This window comes from Aricia agestis, chromosome 12 (assembly GCF_905147365.1).
Source record: "Aricia agestis chromosome 12, ilAriAges1.1, whole genome shotgun sequence".
NCBI lineage: Eukaryota > Metazoa > Arthropoda > Insecta > Lepidoptera > Lycaenidae > Aricia > Aricia agestis.
The window spans coordinates 4170820-4189178 of record NC_056417.1 but is presented as its reverse complement, the minus strand read 5'-3'; the positions used below and the strand labels follow the sequence as shown (position 1 = coordinate 4189178).

General features: G+C 36.1%; 4 protein-coding genes across 6 annotated transcripts in view; 3 read left to right on the top strand and 1 right to left on the bottom strand.

Annotated features, from left to right (window-relative positions):
* The first annotated feature begins 3075 nt into the window (after nucleotides 1-3075).
* Nucleotides 3076-4113, top strand: LOC121732397 (prostaglandin reductase 1-like). Its single transcript, XM_042122263.1, has one exon. The coding sequence runs from the start codon at nucleotides 3076-3078 to the stop codon at nucleotides 4111-4113; it is 1038 nt and encodes a 345-aa protein (XP_041978197.1).
* A 1349-nt stretch (nucleotides 4114-5462) lies between these two features.
* Nucleotides 5463-7616, top strand: LOC121732430 (prostaglandin reductase 1-like). Of its 2 annotated transcripts, none has more exons than XM_042122299.1 (2): nucleotides 5463-5553; nucleotides 6603-7616. In XM_042122299.1, the coding sequence occupies exons 1-2, from the start codon at nucleotides 5551-5553 to the stop codon at nucleotides 7614-7616; spliced, it is 1017 nt and encodes a 338-aa protein (XP_041978233.1). In that variant the 5' UTR covers nucleotides 5463-5550. The 2 variants fall into 2 exon arrangements, with proteins under 2 accessions (XP_041978233.1, XP_041978234.1); XM_042122300.1 differs by lacking the exon at nucleotides 5463-5553 and adding an exon at nucleotides 6465-6485.
* Nucleotides 7617-8291: 675 nt separating this feature from the next.
* LOC121732611 (prostaglandin reductase 1-like) lies at nucleotides 8292-13399 on the top strand. 2 transcript variants are annotated; one of them, XM_042122556.1, is made up of 2 exons: nucleotides 8292-8334; nucleotides 12166-13399. In XM_042122556.1, the coding sequence occupies exon 2, from the start codon at nucleotides 12182-12184 to the stop codon at nucleotides 13187-13189; it is 1008 nt and encodes a 335-aa protein (XP_041978490.1). In that variant the 5' UTR covers nucleotides 8292-8334; nucleotides 12166-12181; the 3' UTR covers nucleotides 13190-13399. The 2 variants fall into 2 exon arrangements, with proteins under 2 accessions (XP_041978490.1, XP_041978488.1); XM_042122554.1 differs by lacking the exon at nucleotides 8292-8334 and adding an exon at nucleotides 8342-8430.
* Nucleotides 13400-15843: 2444 nt separating this feature from the next.
* Nucleotides 15844-18359, bottom strand: part of LOC121732771 — a 33673-nt gene continuing 31157 nt past the window's right edge. Inside the window, exons 3-4 of the mRNA XM_042122740.1 lie at nucleotides 16601-16763; nucleotides 15844-15982 (exon numbers count right to left, since the gene is read on the bottom strand). Of these exons, the coding sequence (XP_041978674.1) occupies nucleotides 15846-15982; nucleotides 16601-16763 (300 nt within the window). The 3' untranslated portion in view covers nucleotides 15844-15845. The remainder of the gene's footprint in view (nucleotides 15983-16600; nucleotides 16764-18359) is intronic.

The following is an 18359-nucleotide window of genomic DNA, read 5'->3' as shown; positions in this document are numbered from 1 at the left end:
ATTTTTTTAGAAATGACTAAAGCAGTTCTTCCCAACCTGTGGACGCGCCCGGCGCCCCCCGAGGGGTGCCGAGGGGTCGTAAACTAAAGTGTCATCTGTTTAAAGGTGGATTAGTAAAAATATGTGGTTTAGGTGTTAGGGCCATGGTTCTCCTTGACATAACATTTTTGGGAAAACATAGACTAAAGAATTAAATGGCTTACGTTTTTTACTACTTGTCAGTAGTTCCTGAACTTATGAGCAAAGCAAGCATAGTTGTAAATTATAAGCAATTGTAGAGGCAATTATAAATACGTATGCACCTAAGTATAGCAATTAAAAAAAATCTACAATATAATCCAACATTATACTCGTTTAAAAATTAAAAAGGACATCTCAAACATCACTATACTTCGCTATTATTAATAATTAAATCATTCAGTGGTGTCACGAGAATCGATTCAGAACGATGATTCTCCATATTTTGTAGACTGTAATCATTACTTGCGTACGATTATGAAGGTAAGTGAAAGAAAACGATAAAAGTCATTGGAAATCAGTTGATGTTACAATTTTATCAACAAACCACGTACGACACGTAGCATACGCCAACGAGATATCTCACTCTACATGTTTTCTCGATGTTTGATGGTTTGTCTCTTCATCTCTATTGACCCTAGCATGACAAACATTTCTTCTCGCGTAGATCTATTATCGAATAACACATTTTTATAGAGTTTTGTCGAGATAATGTCGAGATTTTGACATTATGAGACGAGTAGTTTTTAATTATCTCGAGAGTGAGATATCTCGTTGGCGTATGCTAGGCAGGCTGGATCATCAGCGCCTAAAGACAAGTGTCGAGCGATTATCGTAAACGCCAACAAAATATTATAATATTTGATATATTAGTATTCGCTAGCGAAGAGATGACTTATGTCAAATCGCATACATTTTGTTGGCGTTTACGATAATCGCTTGCCACTTGTCTAGTAGGGCGGAATCTTTATTCTTTTATAGATTACCTACTAAGGTCGGGTTACACCAACTAACTTTAATTATTACTGTAACTTTAACTACAATGCAAAATGTCAAATCTTTGGTTAAGAGGAGTCCACACCGCCGTTTTTCCATACAAACGTTGTCCCCTGTTTCCTCCCTGGATAATGGCGGTAGAGTTTTAATTTGTTTCCTGAATATCTATGGCCACTATTAGCATGTCCCTATGTTTTCTTTTTTTTCATAATTTTATTATTAAAAAAGATAAGAACGTCCAAAAATCCGAAAAATGGCCAGATTTTCCTCTGTGTTCAAACACCCAGAAAACAAAACTGGCTAAAATATACAATAAAAATAAAACATAGGAACACAGCTCAAGCCTTGCTTTAATTCCTAATGAAAAAAGTACTCAAATCGGTTAGGTTTTGGAGAAGGAATCAGAGGACAACGAATCGAAGATTTTCTGTTCTTTTATTAGAACTTTTGTCGTGTTGTCTCTATCGCGCTCTGCGGTGGGAGACTTGAGATTGGTGAGACAGCAAAACATTTTCAAATACCTATTTTCAATTTCTCTCGCCCCTGGTGTATCCTCTTAAAGTTAAAAATGGACGCCATCAAGACGCCATATTTAACCATAATAGCTCCCACACCGGTTTCGGTGAAGGTGGCCGGTTTCATTGAAAACAGGCCAGCTACGCAGCAGTAATTTTTTATAGTGCCCAAGTGTGTGCGCAGTACACAAGAGCGCTCTCTATTCCTTTACTCTCAAAACCCAGTGGGACGGAAGACCGACACGACTGGCGAGAGATCAGGCGCAGGACCGACTTTTTACATGCCCATCCGACGCATGGATCATCTTACTTGTCAGACAATCAGGTGATCAGCCTGCATTATCCTAACCAAACTTGGAAATAACATGTTTCCAACGCGGGAATCGAACCCACGACCTCCGAGCCAAGAGCCGCGCTCTATACCACTGGAGTCTGGACCACGGAGGCGTAACCATAACCATTATACAGCTCGACAAGGTTTAAAATGCACGTGGCGAAAAAAGGAACTAACGCTGTCATCATACAAAAACGCCATTTTTGACAGTTCTTTACCTTATTGGACCAACTGTCATCTGTCAATTTCTCCGGTCAAAGTTAAGGTTATTTTGTTAAAGTTAAATTTAGCCTTAACTATAACCATAACTTTAACTTTAACTTTAACCACGCCTCTGGTGCAACCCAACCTAAGTAATTTTACCTTATTATGATCGTCACCCATTTTCTCTGTAAATTTTACGGTTTTTCATATTATTTAGGCTCTCTATAATACAAAATAAATAATTATTATTGTTAACTGTTACCTGCAGTTTATTTTATACTTAACATAGAATGTTAGCGTATGGTAATAGGTTTCTCACAAAATAGCCAGTTTGGAATGTCTACGCATAATTATGCGTATTCAAAACTTGTATAAAATGCGTAAATTTTCAGAGATTTTTGGAAACTCAACGAAGTGCGGCCGTATTTTAATTGAAGTATACTTTGTAATTCTCAAAAATTTGTGTGGACTGTTCTTGGTAGTTACTAGTTTCAGTGACTTATGTTCTAATAATATTAACTTATACGTGGGAGAGCCATGCTTCGGCTCGAATGGGCCGGCTCGACCGGATAAATACCACGTTCTCACAGAAAACCGGCGTGAAACAGCGCTTGCGCTGTGTTTCGCCGAGTGAGTGAGTTTACCGGAGGCCCAATCCCCTAACCCCTACCCTATTCCCTTCCCTACCCTCAACTATTCCCTTTCCTTCCCTTCCCTACCCTCCCCTATTACCCTATTCCCTCTTAAAAGGCCGGCAACGCACTTGCAGCTCTTCTGATGCTGCGAGTGTCCATGGGCGACGGAAGTTGCTTTCCATCAGGTGACCCGTTTGCTCGTTTGCCCCCTTATTTCATAAAAAAAAAAAAAAAAAAAAGTATACCTAGTGGTTACTTCCATATAATTTTACCAATCTATTATCAGATGTAAGTAAAGTCGCTCGCGAAATTGTTATAATTTTGAGTACTGGTTTGTAAACCAAATAACAAATTGTTTCAGATAAATCATATTATGGTGAAAGCACGAAAATATGTCGTAAGGAAACATTTTCAAGGTCTCCCAAAGAGGTTCGACTATGAGATTGTTGAATATGAACTGCCACCTTTAAAAGACGGAGAGATTCTTGTAAAAACAGAGTGGATAAGTGTCGATCCATATTTACGAGCTTTTAATCGGAATTTGCCGGTGCCTTACGATCAATTCGGCTACCAAATTGGACTGGTGGTGGAAAGCAAGAATCCCAAATATCCCAAAAATTGCAGAGTCGTCTCCCACAAAGGTTGGTGTGATTATGCTATAATAGAGAAAAAAGTGTTAGAACCTGAATCAGAAAGCGAACAAACGTTAGAACTACAAGCGTACAAGCTGCCTGATTTGCAAGGCCTACCTGATGTTTTGGGAATAGATGCGATCGGCATGATAGGAGCTACTGCTTATTTCGGGTTCCTAGACATCTGTAAGCCTAAAGCTGGCGAGACGGTTGTAGTTACTGGTGCAGCAGGCGCTGTCGGTACGTTAGTTGGACAAATCGCAAAAATTAAAGGATGCAGAGTCATCGGGATCGCGGGATCAGATGCAAAAGTTAAATACTTGGAAGACGAACTAGGTTTCGATACGGCTATCAATTACAAAACAGAAGATATAAATTCTGCTTTAAAAGAAGCGGCTCCGAAGGGAGTAGATTGCTATTTTGATAACGTCGGTGGAGAGATAAGTAGCATTGTGATGGGTCAGATGAATGATTTCGGCCGAGTGTCTGTATGTGGTAGCATCAGCGCATATAACGAGGATCCGCGGCAAATGCCAAAAGCAACGATAATCCAGCCTAGCCTAGTCTTTAAGCAAATAAAAGTAGAAGGATTTTTAGTTGCGAGATGGGCTAAGCCTATCAACCAATGGCCCAAAGCGTTTGAAGAGCTTCTGAATTGGGTCAAAAAAGGAGACATAAAAACGAAATATCACATCACAGTTGGTTTTGATAAGATATTCGATGCATTTGTTGGGATGCTAAACGGTGAAAATATCGGCAAAAGCGTTGTCAAAGTTTAAACTTAAAGTTGTAATAAAAATTAAATAAAAGTGCTTAATGGTTATGTCTTTTTAATTATGTTATTAGCTGTATTACGTTGGTTTCTAATTGGAATATTTTGTGCTTGGTGTGAATTTATGCCAAAGACTTCTATTTAAACTTAAATAGAATTCTTTGATTTATGCAACCTCAAAATATGTCTATCTTGACTGGGGTATTAGTCCACCCGAATAGTCAAAATGAAGGTGTAGAGTGCGTGAGCTACAAGCCTGCAACCTAAGCAATGTGTTCAGGATGGCTAGAAGGTAAACATAAGTACTAAAAGTCCCCGCTCCTAGGGGTGGAGCCGGAGTTGGGGGAGGGGGTTAAAGTTCCAAGTTTTGAGTTTTTTGCTAATATTTTAAAACGGTGCGTTTGTATTACCGGCAGAGAACGTGTTATAGAACTGATAGCCTGTACATGTTTGTAAGTATCGACGTTCTTTTAAGAATTTAAGGCATAATTATGCTAACTAGAGATCGTCCAATGGTCGAAATTCGACCTAACTTGCAACGACATTACGAGTACTACCTATATTTTGTAAAAAATATTGACTTCATCATAGTTTTTTTCAATTCTTGTCCCTGGGACTCAGCTGATCTCAGACTGGCCGTTTACGCATTGTCTAATAGTATCTAAAATTAAATAAAAAAAAACCAATAATCTATTTTCAATTATTTTGTCAACTTGTTGTCAACAGACTTCAACCATAAATAAAAGAGTATAATTCGTATGTATAGGCTTGTCACTCAAAAATCTGTCATTTTTCCTAGTAGTAGTGTCGCAGTGTGTGTAACGTTTTATTTGTTAAAAATATATATGATAAAAGCATCATTTTAAAATAATATTAGCTCGATGCACTCCTTCACCATATAAACTATAACTGTGCGAAATGTCATGCACCTACGTTTCCCCATTTTTCGTAAAAAGGGTTACAAAGTTATTCTCTCACGTATTAATTATTATTCTTCATTAGTACATAATATTCTATACACATATTCTATTCCAAAACTAAACCTCAACTAAGTACTTCTGCACTCAATTTTCATTCTTTTGAAGTCGGTACCGGGCACCGGCTAAGTTCTATGTCAAGGATCTCAGTTCTGAGCTAGTACCGACTTCAAAAGAATGAAAATTGGGTGCAGAAGTAGTTGAGGTTTAGTCGAACTTTAAAAAAGGCACTAATGAAGCATAAAAATTATTTTATACTTTTTAGATCATTTTAAGAATATCGTTTTCATCTTGGAAGTCGGTTTTAATTTTTTGTTAAAAAATAATCCATCTAGTAGACTTTAATCATTACTTGCGTACGATTATGAAGATAAGTGAAGGAAAACGATAAGAGTCATTAGAAATCAGTCGATATTACAATTTGGACAGCAAATCACGTGCTACACCTGGATCATCAAAATCTTTCAATGGTACTCATTTAACTTTATTATGATCGTCACCCAGTTTCTCTGTAAATTTTACGATTTTTCATATTATTTAGGGTCTCTATAATATAAAATAAATAATTATTGTTAATTGTTACCTGCAGTGTTATATCAAAAAACATAGAATGTTAGCGTTGGGTAAAAGGTTTCTCAAAAAATAACCAGTTTGGAATGTTTACTCTACTTGTGACTTATGTTTTAATATAATATACAATGGTTACTTCCATATAATTTTACCAATCTACTATCAGATCTGTAGTAACAACGCTCGCGGAATTGTTTTAATCGCTACATAATAATATAAAACTTTTAGTTTTCTTTCTTTAGTATATAGAGTATTTAAAGAGGAAGGTTTATAAGTATAATAACATTAATTAAATGACTGGGGAAATCATGTTAATTTTGGGGTTTCTAATGTGATGTCGTAAATAATTACATTTTTTCCGCTTACATTGCAAACGCAGGCTGAACCCTACGAGATTTATCAAAATAATGTACTAAGTATTCTACACTATGAATAGGTCTACAGAAAACTCCGCGATAGTATATTATGTCTAATGTCTATCTCTAATGGATATCCCACAATAAAAAAATTTTGTCATTTACTTTTAACTTCAAATAATGGCTAATTTTCGAAGGGATTTTAACCAATACGGCATATAATTAAAATTTAAATACTTTAAATACATTATTGAATTCAGTATAGATATATATGGCCCTAAAGGGCCAAAATATTCATTAAAATCATATGCTGTAAACAGCATAATATGATTTAGATGAATATTTTCGAAGAGATTACAGATTTAAAAATTGCGGGACGTAGCTTTTGCGGCGGTACCGACCAATGCCGGCCACGAGTAGTAATGAATATAGGTACCTAATTAAAAACTACTGAATCGATTTTAATCATTTCTTCAGTGAGTGACATAGGTTCTAATATATTTTATACCCGTGCGAAGCCGGGGGGGGGGGGGGGGGGGGGTCGCTAGTTTTTAATAAGTACTCGTTTTTAACCCAATAACAAATTGTTTCAGATGGTAAAAGCACGAAAATATGTCGTAAGGAAACATTTTCAAGGTCTCCCAAAGAGGTTCGACTATGAGGTTGTTGAATATGAACTGCCACCTTTAGAAGACGGAGAGATTCTTGTAAAAGCAGAGTGGATAAGTGTCGATCCATATTTACGAGCGTTTAATCGGCATACGCCGGTGCCTTACGATCAATTCGGCTACCAAATTGGACTGGTGGTGGAAAGCAGGAATCCAAAATACCCGAAAAATTGCAGGGTTGTCTCCCACAAAGGTTGGTGTGATTATGTTATAATAGAGAAAAACGTGTTAGAAGCTGAGACAGAAGCGTACAAGCTGCCTGATTTGCAAGGCCTACCTGATGTTTTGGGAATAGATGCGATTGGCATGGTAGGAGCTACTGCTTATTTCGGATTTCTACACATCTGTAAACCTAAAGCTGGCGAGACAGTTGTAGTTACTGGGGCAGCAGGCGCTGTCGGTACGTTAGTTGGACAAATCGCAAAAATTAAAGGATGCAAAGTCATCGGGATCGCGGGATCAGATGCAAAAGTTAAATTCTTGGAAGACGAACTAGGTTTCGATAAGGCTATCAATTACAAAACAGAAGATATCAATTCTGCTTTAAAAGAAGCGGCTCCGAAGGGAGTAGATTGTTATTTTGATAACGTCGGTGGAGAGATAAGTAGCATTGTGATGGGTCAGATGAATGATTTCGGTCGAGTATCTGTATGTGGTAGCATCAGCTCATATAACGAGGATCCGCGGCAAATGCCACAAGCAACGATAATCCAGCCTAGCCTAGTCTTTAAGCAAATAAGAGTAGAAGGATTTTTAGCTGGGAGATGGGCTAAGCCTATCAACCATTGGCCCGCAGCGTTTGAAGAGCTTCTCAATTGGGTCAAAAAAGGAGACATAAAAACGAAATATCACATCACAGTTGGTTTTGATAAGTTATTCGATGCGTTTGTTGGGATGCTAAACGGTGAAAATCTCGGCAAAAGCGTTGTCAAAGTTTAAAGTTATAATAAACTATGTACTTTATTAAATTAAGTAAACGTACTTAATGATTATGTGTTTTTAATTATGTTATTAGCTGTATAACGTTGGTTAGTTAGAATATATATATATATATATATATATATATATATATATATATATATATATATATATATATATATATATATATATATATATATATATATATATATATATATATATATATATATATATATATATATATATATATATATATATTTAATTAAAACGCCTGAAACTTTGACAAAAGGAAACTGCGATGATGAAATAGCCTAGTGTGGTCCTTTCCTCAGGCTCAGTTTTGTTAAATTGTATATCTTTGTTTTTTTAAAAGCTTAGTAGCTTTGGAACCTTAATTATTATTTAAATCTTTTATTTTTGTGACTTGAACCTACCTAAATTAAATGGCGATATCTATCTTTGCAAGGCAAACAATAAGCCGGACGCCGGCCAATAAAAATAAGCATTCGTTTCTTATTATTATTATCAGCATCAATATTGTTTTTAATGCTGTAGTTTAAAGTCATGATACTTAAAATGGCAGCATCATGAGCCCGCGCACATAATATTATATCGATACTGTCATATTATTGTGAAGTTGCATGCAAATTGCAAGTCATTGGTCAAGGCTATCAACCTATAATCTGCAACTTCACGCCTGTGTCCACAAACACAATATTATGTTGCGTCACTGTCACTAGTAAGTATAAAATATATCCGTATTATCTATTATCATTTATTTACCTGTGAGGCTGTGCCAGTACCGGCTTCCAGTACAGTTCCAAAACCAAAGCACGTAAGTACGGAAACTTTTTTTCTACTAAATACACTTGTGAAATCTAGATCATTGAGTTAAAAAGACAATATGTAGTTTAGTTACTACGTATAGATAGTATTTGCTTTTAATAATAATTAATATGTTGTTTAAAAAACACTTTTTTTTAATTAACAAATTGTTACCTACACCTACATGTCATAAATTAAGTTTCTAATTAATTAAGCTACTGAAGATACCTAGTAGTCAGGGTTCCCCAGAACAATTTTTGTTTTGATTAGGTAAGTACTAATTACTATCAAGCAAATTTTTTGTGTGTAGCTTCATTTTGATAAGACGTACAACATTTTTATCTGCGATAAATCTTGAAAGTGTTAGCTAACAGATATAGAAAGGATTTCATACTTTGATTTGATGGTCCCAAAATATGGATTGTTCTATTTGTAGGACAATGCAACTCTTAAATTATATAACTAATACCTATCAATATACAAAAATCTGCTGGTTAGGGTTCCGTTTTAGGGTTCCGTAGTCAACCAAGTTTTGTTGATCACAGAACCCTAAACGGAATTCTGTGCTAACGGAGTAGGTAGGTTAAATTCGCGGTCAAAGATTCCGTTACATAGTCGTACGTACAGCCCGAGCTAATAAAAGCATGTTAATAAATTGATAACATCCGTTTTTATTTATAAACGGAATTACCATTATTGACCTAAGCTACTATTGAAAGTGTTGATACGATTGTTAATAATATGAAATAATAACAATACGTTGAAGTAATTCAAATCAGGGTTTCTCAACCTTTTTTATAGAGGTTGTTTGTTGTTGTTTTATAACCTTGAATAACAAAAATAGGTACTAATTATGCATGTCATTATATTTAGTATTTTTAACGGCGTTTTTATCATTAAGTATGTAAAATGCATTTACACACGACAATGCATGCAAAATAAACATTTCAATTCAGGTTATAGACTGGGACCGATAATTTTAAAACAAAAAAAAAATACAGTAGGAAACCCATTAGAAAAGAGGAGAATATTAAAAAATTGAGGGTAAAATAATTTACGGGCGATCTGAGTTCGAGAAAAGTGTGGGGGGAGGTTTTAAGGGAAAACGGTTTATCTCGATTTCTGGCAAAACTAATATTCCCATAAAAAAAAGTTAAATGGCAAAGTTGTAGGTAAGAAAAAGATCTAAAACTTTTGTACATACACTTTTTTTCCATAACCTCAAAATGTATGTGAAAATTAAAAAAAAACATGTTTTTGTTTTTTTATTTACTTACTTATATCTTTTAGAAAAAAATTTTTGTTTTCACGAAATTTGGTGAAAACTTACATTTTTATGTCCCAAATACGCTGCCATTTATTTCATTACAAATATTTATTTTTTCACCTAATTTTGAATTTATATCGAAAAAATACCCTAATTTTCAATCGAAAATTCACCCTTCAAAATATCAGCTTTTTTCAAAAAGTTGGTATGCTTTATGTTCGTTGAAATATCTACTTTGCGATGGGAAAAATATATGTTTTTCACCATAGTCTTCTCAGAAAATGCAAAGAATCGAAAAAAACTCGAATTTGAAAAAAAATCTTTAATTATTATGAATAATTTCATCTAAAAAAAATGTGATTGCTGCAATTTGTTACAGTTAAAAAGTTGATTTATATAATTTTTATTCCATTTCTGTCATAGAAAATCTCATTATATATAAATATAATTATATATGTAGATCTATACTTATAAAATAACATGTCCTGACTGACTGAATGATTCATCATCGCTGAGAAAAAACTGTTAAAATTACCGCCAAAAAATTTGGTGAGTGGGTGTTTTATTAAGTAGAAACCCACTAAGGAAAGAATTCCGGAAACTTTATCGAAGGGGGTGAAATAGGGGTTGAAAGTTTGAATGAAAGTCCGTCATTAATGAAGACGTGAGTGGAAGAATCGAACAAGTAACATTTCGTAACATACGGACAATAATTACTCATTTTTTCACTTATTATTTTAATAAAACTTGTAACTTATCTACTCCATAATCATAACCCAGCTAATATATCTGGCTACACATATAATCCACAGTCTTTCTATTTCAAATAATTTTTCCGGCCCTAAAGCCTTCATTTAAGCAAAAAAAACGATGTTACTTACCTTATTCTTCCACTCACGTCTTGATTTCTCAAGTTAGAAACGTGAAAGTTTATGTTTGGGCTACTTATTGAACGTGAATGGATACTTAAAAAGCGTTTTTGGAAATTTTACCCCCAAGGGGGTGAAATAGGGGTTGAAAGTTATAATGAAAGTCCGTCATTTCTTTAGTCAAAATACATAAAAAATAAATTAAAAATCTATAAAAAATATATTAAAAATAGTCGATCAACTAAAAAACTTCGGCGAAGTATTAAGGAACTTTTCATTCAAATTCATTTGATAGTAACTGAGATGATGTTGTTAGTAGTGTAAAACACGTTATAAATGTACATTCATTGAACATATAAAAACTATCAAAAACTAGCGGTACCGTACTACGGAACCCTATATTGCGCGTGGCCCGACACGCACTTGGCCGGTTTTCATTATTTTAAATTAAGGGGCCCCTAATCCCTATATGTTGGGGATCTCTGTTCACAATGCATGTCGTTCAGTAGTTTTTCAAGTATAAGTAGGTTTCATGTTTTCATAATATTATAGCAATGAGCACTGAGCAGTGACTAGTGATCATTAAAGAAAAATATTTTTGTCTAAGTATTCACAAACATATTGGTAGTACATTTAAAAACAAAATAGTATAATATTATAATTAGGTCGCTGTTAAGCATTTGTGTCCTAACCCACAAATTTTTTTGCTGTTGAATTTTTAAAGCAGCCTTGTTCTAAATGATCTAAAGAACCATTCAAGTCATAACTCAATAGGTACGTAATTTTTGTGTTGGTTAGTACACAAATGCCTGACAGCGTCCATATCATATCTTCCGCGTCATAGTGATAATGATAAGTTTATTTTATCTAAAGGTGCTCCCTCACCGCGAGCATTCACTTGTAAAGATTCGAATATGAGCATTCCATAGCTAGTTGATGTTACAAATTAGAAGTTGTATCAAGATTCAAGATATTATTACATACTGTATCATGCGTGCGGATGGTGGTGCGCATTGCGCATTGTAATGCTCGACTCTGTAACGTTACATTACTTGACAAACGAATGGTACCGGTGACGGAGCACCAAATAGCGATACATTATCTTAGCCATAAGTTAAGGATAAAGAAGCATGCTTATCACATTTATATTATTTTTTGTCACACTTACTATCTAGGTACTTAAATATTTTATTAAGTCATGATTATCAATAGGTATCACAATATTATAGTGACATGATATTAAATTTTGGTTTTCAGCTTTTCATTACTTCCGAATTTATCAGACTCTTATATTATATTATATTGATCTTATGTTATTTAAATCGTTATAATTATGTTGTTATGCCACTTTGAAAATAAAATACCTAACTATACTTAATAAAGTTGGACCACCCTCTAATACAACTAAACTAGACGAAGATCAAACCGGTTTGTAAGAACTAAAACTCTTTAAACACTAAAGAAAACAGAGTAATAAATAATAATAAGCATTTAAAACAGAAACTCAGCTCTACCAGTCGAAGCCATTAAGTCTAGACACTACTGTTATATTTAAAATTAAAGTTAAATTTTCCAATATTGGCTAACGTCATTCCTATTGTTATTCCAGGTAACCTAGGCTCAAAATGGTGAAAGCACGCAAATATGTGGTGAAGAAGCATTTCCAGGGCCTGCCAAAGAAGGATGACTACGAGATTGTAGAATACGAACTGCCGCCGCTGAAAGATGGTGATATCCTGGTCAAAGCGGAATGGGTCAGCGTGGACCCTTACCTGCGTGCGTACAACCTTCGGAACCCAGTACCCTACGACCAATTCGGTTTCCAAGTCGGCCTGGTCCAGGAAAGCAAGAATCCCAACTACCCAGCCGGAAGAAGGGTCGTGTCACACAAGGGCTGGTGCGACTACTGCATCATCAATGAGTCCCAGGTTAATCTCCTCAACGTTTATCTACTGCCAGACATGCACGGTCTTCCCAATGAGCTTGGCGTTGGAGCTATTGGCATGCCGGGAGCCACCGCCTACTTTGGACTGCTGGAGCTCTGCCAGCCCAAGGAGGGCGAGACAGTCGTCGTGTCTGGAGCCGCAGGGGCTGTAGGCACTCTTGTAGGACAAATCGCCAAGATCAAGGGATGTAGAGTCATTGGATTCGCCGGATCAGATGATAAGGTGGCATACCTAGAGAAGGAGCTAGATTTCGACAAGGCCATCAACTACAAAACCGCCGACATCAACGCGGCCCTCAAAGCGGCGGCTCCGAAAGGAGTGGACTGCTACTTCGACAACGTTGGCGGTGAGTTGAGCAGCATCATCATCGGCCAGATGAACGAATTCGGCAGAGTCGCCGTCTGCGGAAGCATCAGCGCCTACAACGACGACCCGAAGCAGATGCCCAAGGCCACCATCCTCCAACCCAGCCTGGTTTTCAAGCAGATCAAGGTCGAGGGCTTCGTGGTTCATCGTTGGAGCCCCAAGGAGAAGTGGCCTCAGGCATTCTCGGATCTCATCAAGTGGATCAAGAGTGGGCAGATCAAAACCAAGTCTCACGTGACCGAAGGCTTTGAGAATATTTTCGACGCGTTCGTCGGAATGTTGGTCGGAGAAAATACGGGCAAGGCCGTTGTTAAAATATAAGTATCGTCTTTCGACTGAAAATCTTATAAATTTCTATCTTTTTTTTTATTGTAAAAAACGAAGGGAGTAGATAACTATTTCGATAACGTCGGTGGACAGATAGTACTAGCGTTAAGTTATGGGTCAGATGAATGATTTCGGCCGAATGTCTGTAATTCTGTATGTTTTTTTTTTTATGAAATAAGGGGGCAAACGAGCAAACGGGTCACCTGATGGAAAGCAACTTCCGTCGCCCATGGACACTCGCAGCATCAGAAGAGCTGCAGGTGCGTTGCCGGCCTTTTAAGGGGTAATAGGGGAGGGTAGGGAAGGGAATAGGGGAGGGTAGGGAAAGGAAAAGGGTAGGGGATTGGGCCTCCGGTAAACTCACTCACTCGGCGAAACACAGCGGAAGCGCTGTTTCACGCCGGTTTTCTGTGAGGACGTGGTATTTCTCCGGTCGAGCCGGCCCATTCGTGCCGAAGCATGGCTCTCCCACGTCAAATGTGGTAGCATCAGTGCATAATATAATTAATTTCATAATTAATTAATATAATTTTGTCATGGGAGAGCCGAGAACGGAGAAATACCACGTTCTCACAGAAAACCGGCGTGAAACAGCGCTCGCACTGTGTTTCGCCGAGTGAGTGAGTTTACCGGAGGCCCAATCCCCTATCCTATTCCCTTACCTACCCTCCCCTATTCCATTAACTTCCCATTCTTACCCTCCCCTATTACCTTATCTCAAAAGGCAAGCAATGCACCTGCAGCTCTTCTGATGCTGCGAGTGTCCATGGGCGACGGAAGTTGCTTACCATCAGGTGACCCGTTTGCTCGTTTGCCCCCTTATTTCATAAAAAAAAAAAATATATATATATATATATATATATATATATATATATATATATATATATATATATATATATATATATATATATATATATATATATATATATATATATATATATATATATATATATATATATATATATAACGAGGATCTGTGGCAAATGCCAAAAGCAACGATAATCCACTATCTAGCCTAGTCTAGTATTCAAGCAAATAAAAGAAGAAGGATTTTAGCTACGACATGGCTTAAACCGATTAACCAATGGCGAAGCGTTTGAAGAGCTTCTGAGTTGGGTCAAAAGAGGAGATTGTTGGGATGGTTAACGGTGAAAATGTCGGCAAAAGCGTTGTCAAAGTTTAAAGTTGTAAGAAACTGTGTAATTAAAATATAAAATAAACGTATACTTAATGATTATGTGTTTTTAATTATGTTATTACAGAGTAGACAGAATTGATATTACGTAAAATATATACGTCATAACATCTCTGGTCATAATAAGACGTTTTCAATATGTTAGAGCAGAGGCAGTGATGCCAGATTGGGGGGAATCCCCCCAAATTTGGGGTTTTTTTAGGTGATGGGGGGAAAATTGGGGGGAACAATTTTTTGGGGGGATTGTTGGAGGAAAAAAATCTGGGAACAGACGGCGAAATCTAAGTACTATGGTCCCGTTTTTACCCTTTGGTTACGATTTACGGAACCATAAAAATGATCAAGGAGCTCGCGAAGATGCTGATTCTGTAAATATTGGACGCTATTGCAGAAATGGTGTACGTTCATCGTATCCATTTGTGAAATTCCCATTCATAATGAACAAAAATTTTCTTTTATAATTTGTGGGGGGATTTTTCTTGAAATCCCGAATTTCGGGGGGATTTCGGGGAAGACTTGGGGAGAAACCGAGTTGGGCATCTGGCAACACTGAGCAGAGGTCACCAATTAGTTTCACTCGGCGTCCATTTTAAGAAATAAAATGACCTTCTAGCCTAGTCATTACGTCGAAAAAATCGGGTTAGAAATGCAAATGAACCGAGAAAGCCGAATTTTGGATATTACGTGGGGAATGGCTAGAAAAGCTTAAGTTTAAATTGTCGACCAAAATATTAAATAGCCTTGTGGGTTTTCCGCCATCTTGAAAAAGGGTTAAATTCAGTTTTTTCATCATTACTCAGTTCCCTTTTGAACTAAAGCTTTTCTAGCCATCCCCCAGGCTTTCTCAGCGGTTCATTTGCATTTCCAAATGTATAATAAATAATGACTGGAGTATCGCGAACCACACATTTTATAAAAAAATATATTCATTAAACAGAGGTAGGTAATTACTAATTACGGAAATTACAAAGGTATTTATTTACATAATATTATATCTATCAATGACAAAAGTGACAAATTTTGTTGCTTGTTTGGAGTGAAATTGGTGCAAGCTATTGACTTTAAATCCTGGAGATATTCATCAGTAAGCGAAGACAGAAATTTATTTTCAACGAAGTTCATCTTCGAAAATGCTTGGTCCGCACCATGTCCGCACACAATGGGTCGGCGGTCCGGATGCGGACCGCGGTCCGCCATTTGGTGACCGCTGTGCGAGAGTCTAGACCAAACAGATCTTGAATAGTTATCCACCGTGGAAATACCTCTATTTATTCACGTAGATGAATATTTTTATTTTTTATTAATGAGGATGTCAAAGTTATTCATTAAAGGCCAAATCCAATCTTAATACTTTACAATCTTTTATTTTTCAAAACAAAGTAAGTAAACACATAATCAAAATATTATATTTTATTATTTGGGTCTCTCGATTGTCTTTTTATCACAACTAAAATTTTAGTAGTGGAAATTCCCAATTTCGACGCTAGGTACCTCTCTGCGTACCGTAACATGTACAACAGTTTCTTCTACTCTCTTCTCTCTCTTCATCACGACTATTCGAGCTACCTCCAACCACACACGAGCTTCCACTACTAGAAGACAAAAAAATTATAATTTTACTGTATTCGTCTTAACTCTTTATGATGCGTTATGACCTATTTCAGTGTTTCTCAACCTGTGGCTCGTGTAAGTCTCCTGGGGGTTGTGAAAAGTTTTTTCATACGTCATTTTCTCTCGTGATGATTTGGGCATCACTCAGTGAAAAAATCTAACTGCCGCACTCAGAATTAATGATGATTAAACTTAAAATTTAATGAAGATTTTGACAGATAATGTATGGGGCTTATTATGTCAAAATCTTAATTTTATAATCCGTCTCTGTCAGTACGGCAGTTAGACAGATGTTTGATAAAATTACGATCGACACAAGAGTTGATGTATGAACCTATATCGAAGTAGAATAATCAGATAAAATTTTGTATAACCATTACTATAATATGAAATGTTACTTATAATTTGTATCTTAGCATATCCGCAAGGCTACTGCAAAATAGCATTACTAATTACTATACATTGTAATAACGAATAGCTAATTTAAATGCCAGGATTCTATCTTATTCTAAGAACCTCATTTCACATTTTTCTGTAAAGAATTAGGCTCCCTGGCCTTACTGACGCATTCACCTCCCAAGATCTTGGAGCATACTTACTCAAAAGAGCGCAGAAAGTCGACAGGAACAAGAGATCCAGGTTATTGTTGATCACTACCATGGTGTACAACAGCGCTGCTGCAGTCGGTGCCTGGCGACATAGTACCCCACGTAGGACAACACCAAGCCATGGCAGAAACAGGTGGTTACGGAGTTGAGGTCGCTGGAACAATTTTTTTTAACATTATTGGCTGGTAATTGGTATGATCTATCAGATAAGTTGTGGATAGTCTATCCGGCACTTATCAAAAAATGGTTAGAAGAGCCGTAATTATTGTATTTTTTGAAGTGAAAACTTCTTTAGCGGCGTGGAGCACTTTTGTGGGATGGGTAAAAACTGTGAAACTCGCGTCAGATTCTCGTGCTGATCGGAAAACCGTAAGACGGTTGGAGAGTAGTGTAGTAACATCGAAATTGATTAATCGAACAATCGATTGTTTTTTTTTCGATTGTCGATATTTTTTAATCAATTGTAAGGATTTCAATTAATTAAAAAAATCTTTTTTTTTTAATCGATTTTCATAAAAAATGGGTTAAAAATTTAATCGATTGTAAGGGTTTCGATTAATTTAAAAAAAAATATTTTTTAAAAATTGATTTTCATAAAAAATGGGTTAAAATTTAATCGATTGTAACGGTTTCGATTAATTAAAAAAATCGATTTTCATAAAAAATGGGTTAAAAAAATAATGCACAACGTTAATAATCAAGTTTTCACTTCTGCCGGCACTCCCGGAGTGCAACCCGTCTTTTTTTTATTACATTGGCTACTGCTTGGAATATTACTAACTTATACATAAATAATAAGTTGCCTGCGATTTTGGGCGCGCAAAGGGAAACTGCGATGATGAAATAGTCTAGTGTGTCGTTTCGTCAGGGCACAGAATACATATTAGTTTAACAAGTAAGGGTGTATTCTGTTAAATTGTATATCTTTACTTTTTTAAAAGCTTAGTAGCTTTGGAACCTTAATTAATATTTAAATATTTTATTTTTGTGACTTGGACCTACCTAGATGAAATGCCGATATCTATCTAAGTTGCAACGCAAACTCAAAGCCGGTCGCCGGTCAATAAAAATAAACATTCGAAAGCATTAATGTTTCTTATTAATAATTATTATTATTATCAGCATCAACTTATTATTGTTTTTAATACAGTTGTTTTAAAGTCATTTATAATTTAAAGTCATTAATATTTGCATCACAGCGTAAGCTGTATCATGAATCCTCAGATCAAAAAATCAGCCAAGTGCGAGTCGGACTCGCACACGAAGGGTTCCGTACTGTTATACAGCAAAAGTAGGCCAAAATTTATTTTTTTGTACGGGAGCCCCCCTTAAATTTTTATTTTATTTAAATATTATTATTAATTATTAAAGTGCACATATAATTAAGGCTTTTGTGAAAATTTCAAGTGCCTACCTTTTGTCATCATTGATACCGAGCAAAACATGTTTGAAAAATCACGTTTGTTGTATGGGAGCCCACCTTAAATAATTAATTTTATTTGTTTTTACTATTTGTTGTTATAGCGGCAACATAAATACATAATCTGTGAAAATTTCAACTCTCTAGCTATTACCGTTCTTGAGTTACAGCCTGGAGACAGACGGACAGACGGACAGACATCGAAGTCTCAGTAATAGGGTCCCGTTTTTACCCTTTGGGTACGGAACCCTAATAAAAAGCATGAATCATGATTCATGAGCCCGCGCAGTCGATACAAATACCGACATTCAATATTCGATACGTCATGTG

Excerpts from the sequence above, each read along its gene's own strand:
- LOC121732611 (XM_042122556.1), top strand. The coding sequence starts at position 12,182 with ATGGTGAAAGCACGCAAATATGTGGTGAAGAAGCATTTCCAGGGCCTG.
- LOC121732397 (XM_042122263.1), top strand. The coding sequence starts at position 3,076 with ATGGTGAAAGCACGAAAATATGTCGTAAGGAAACATTTTCAAGGTCTC.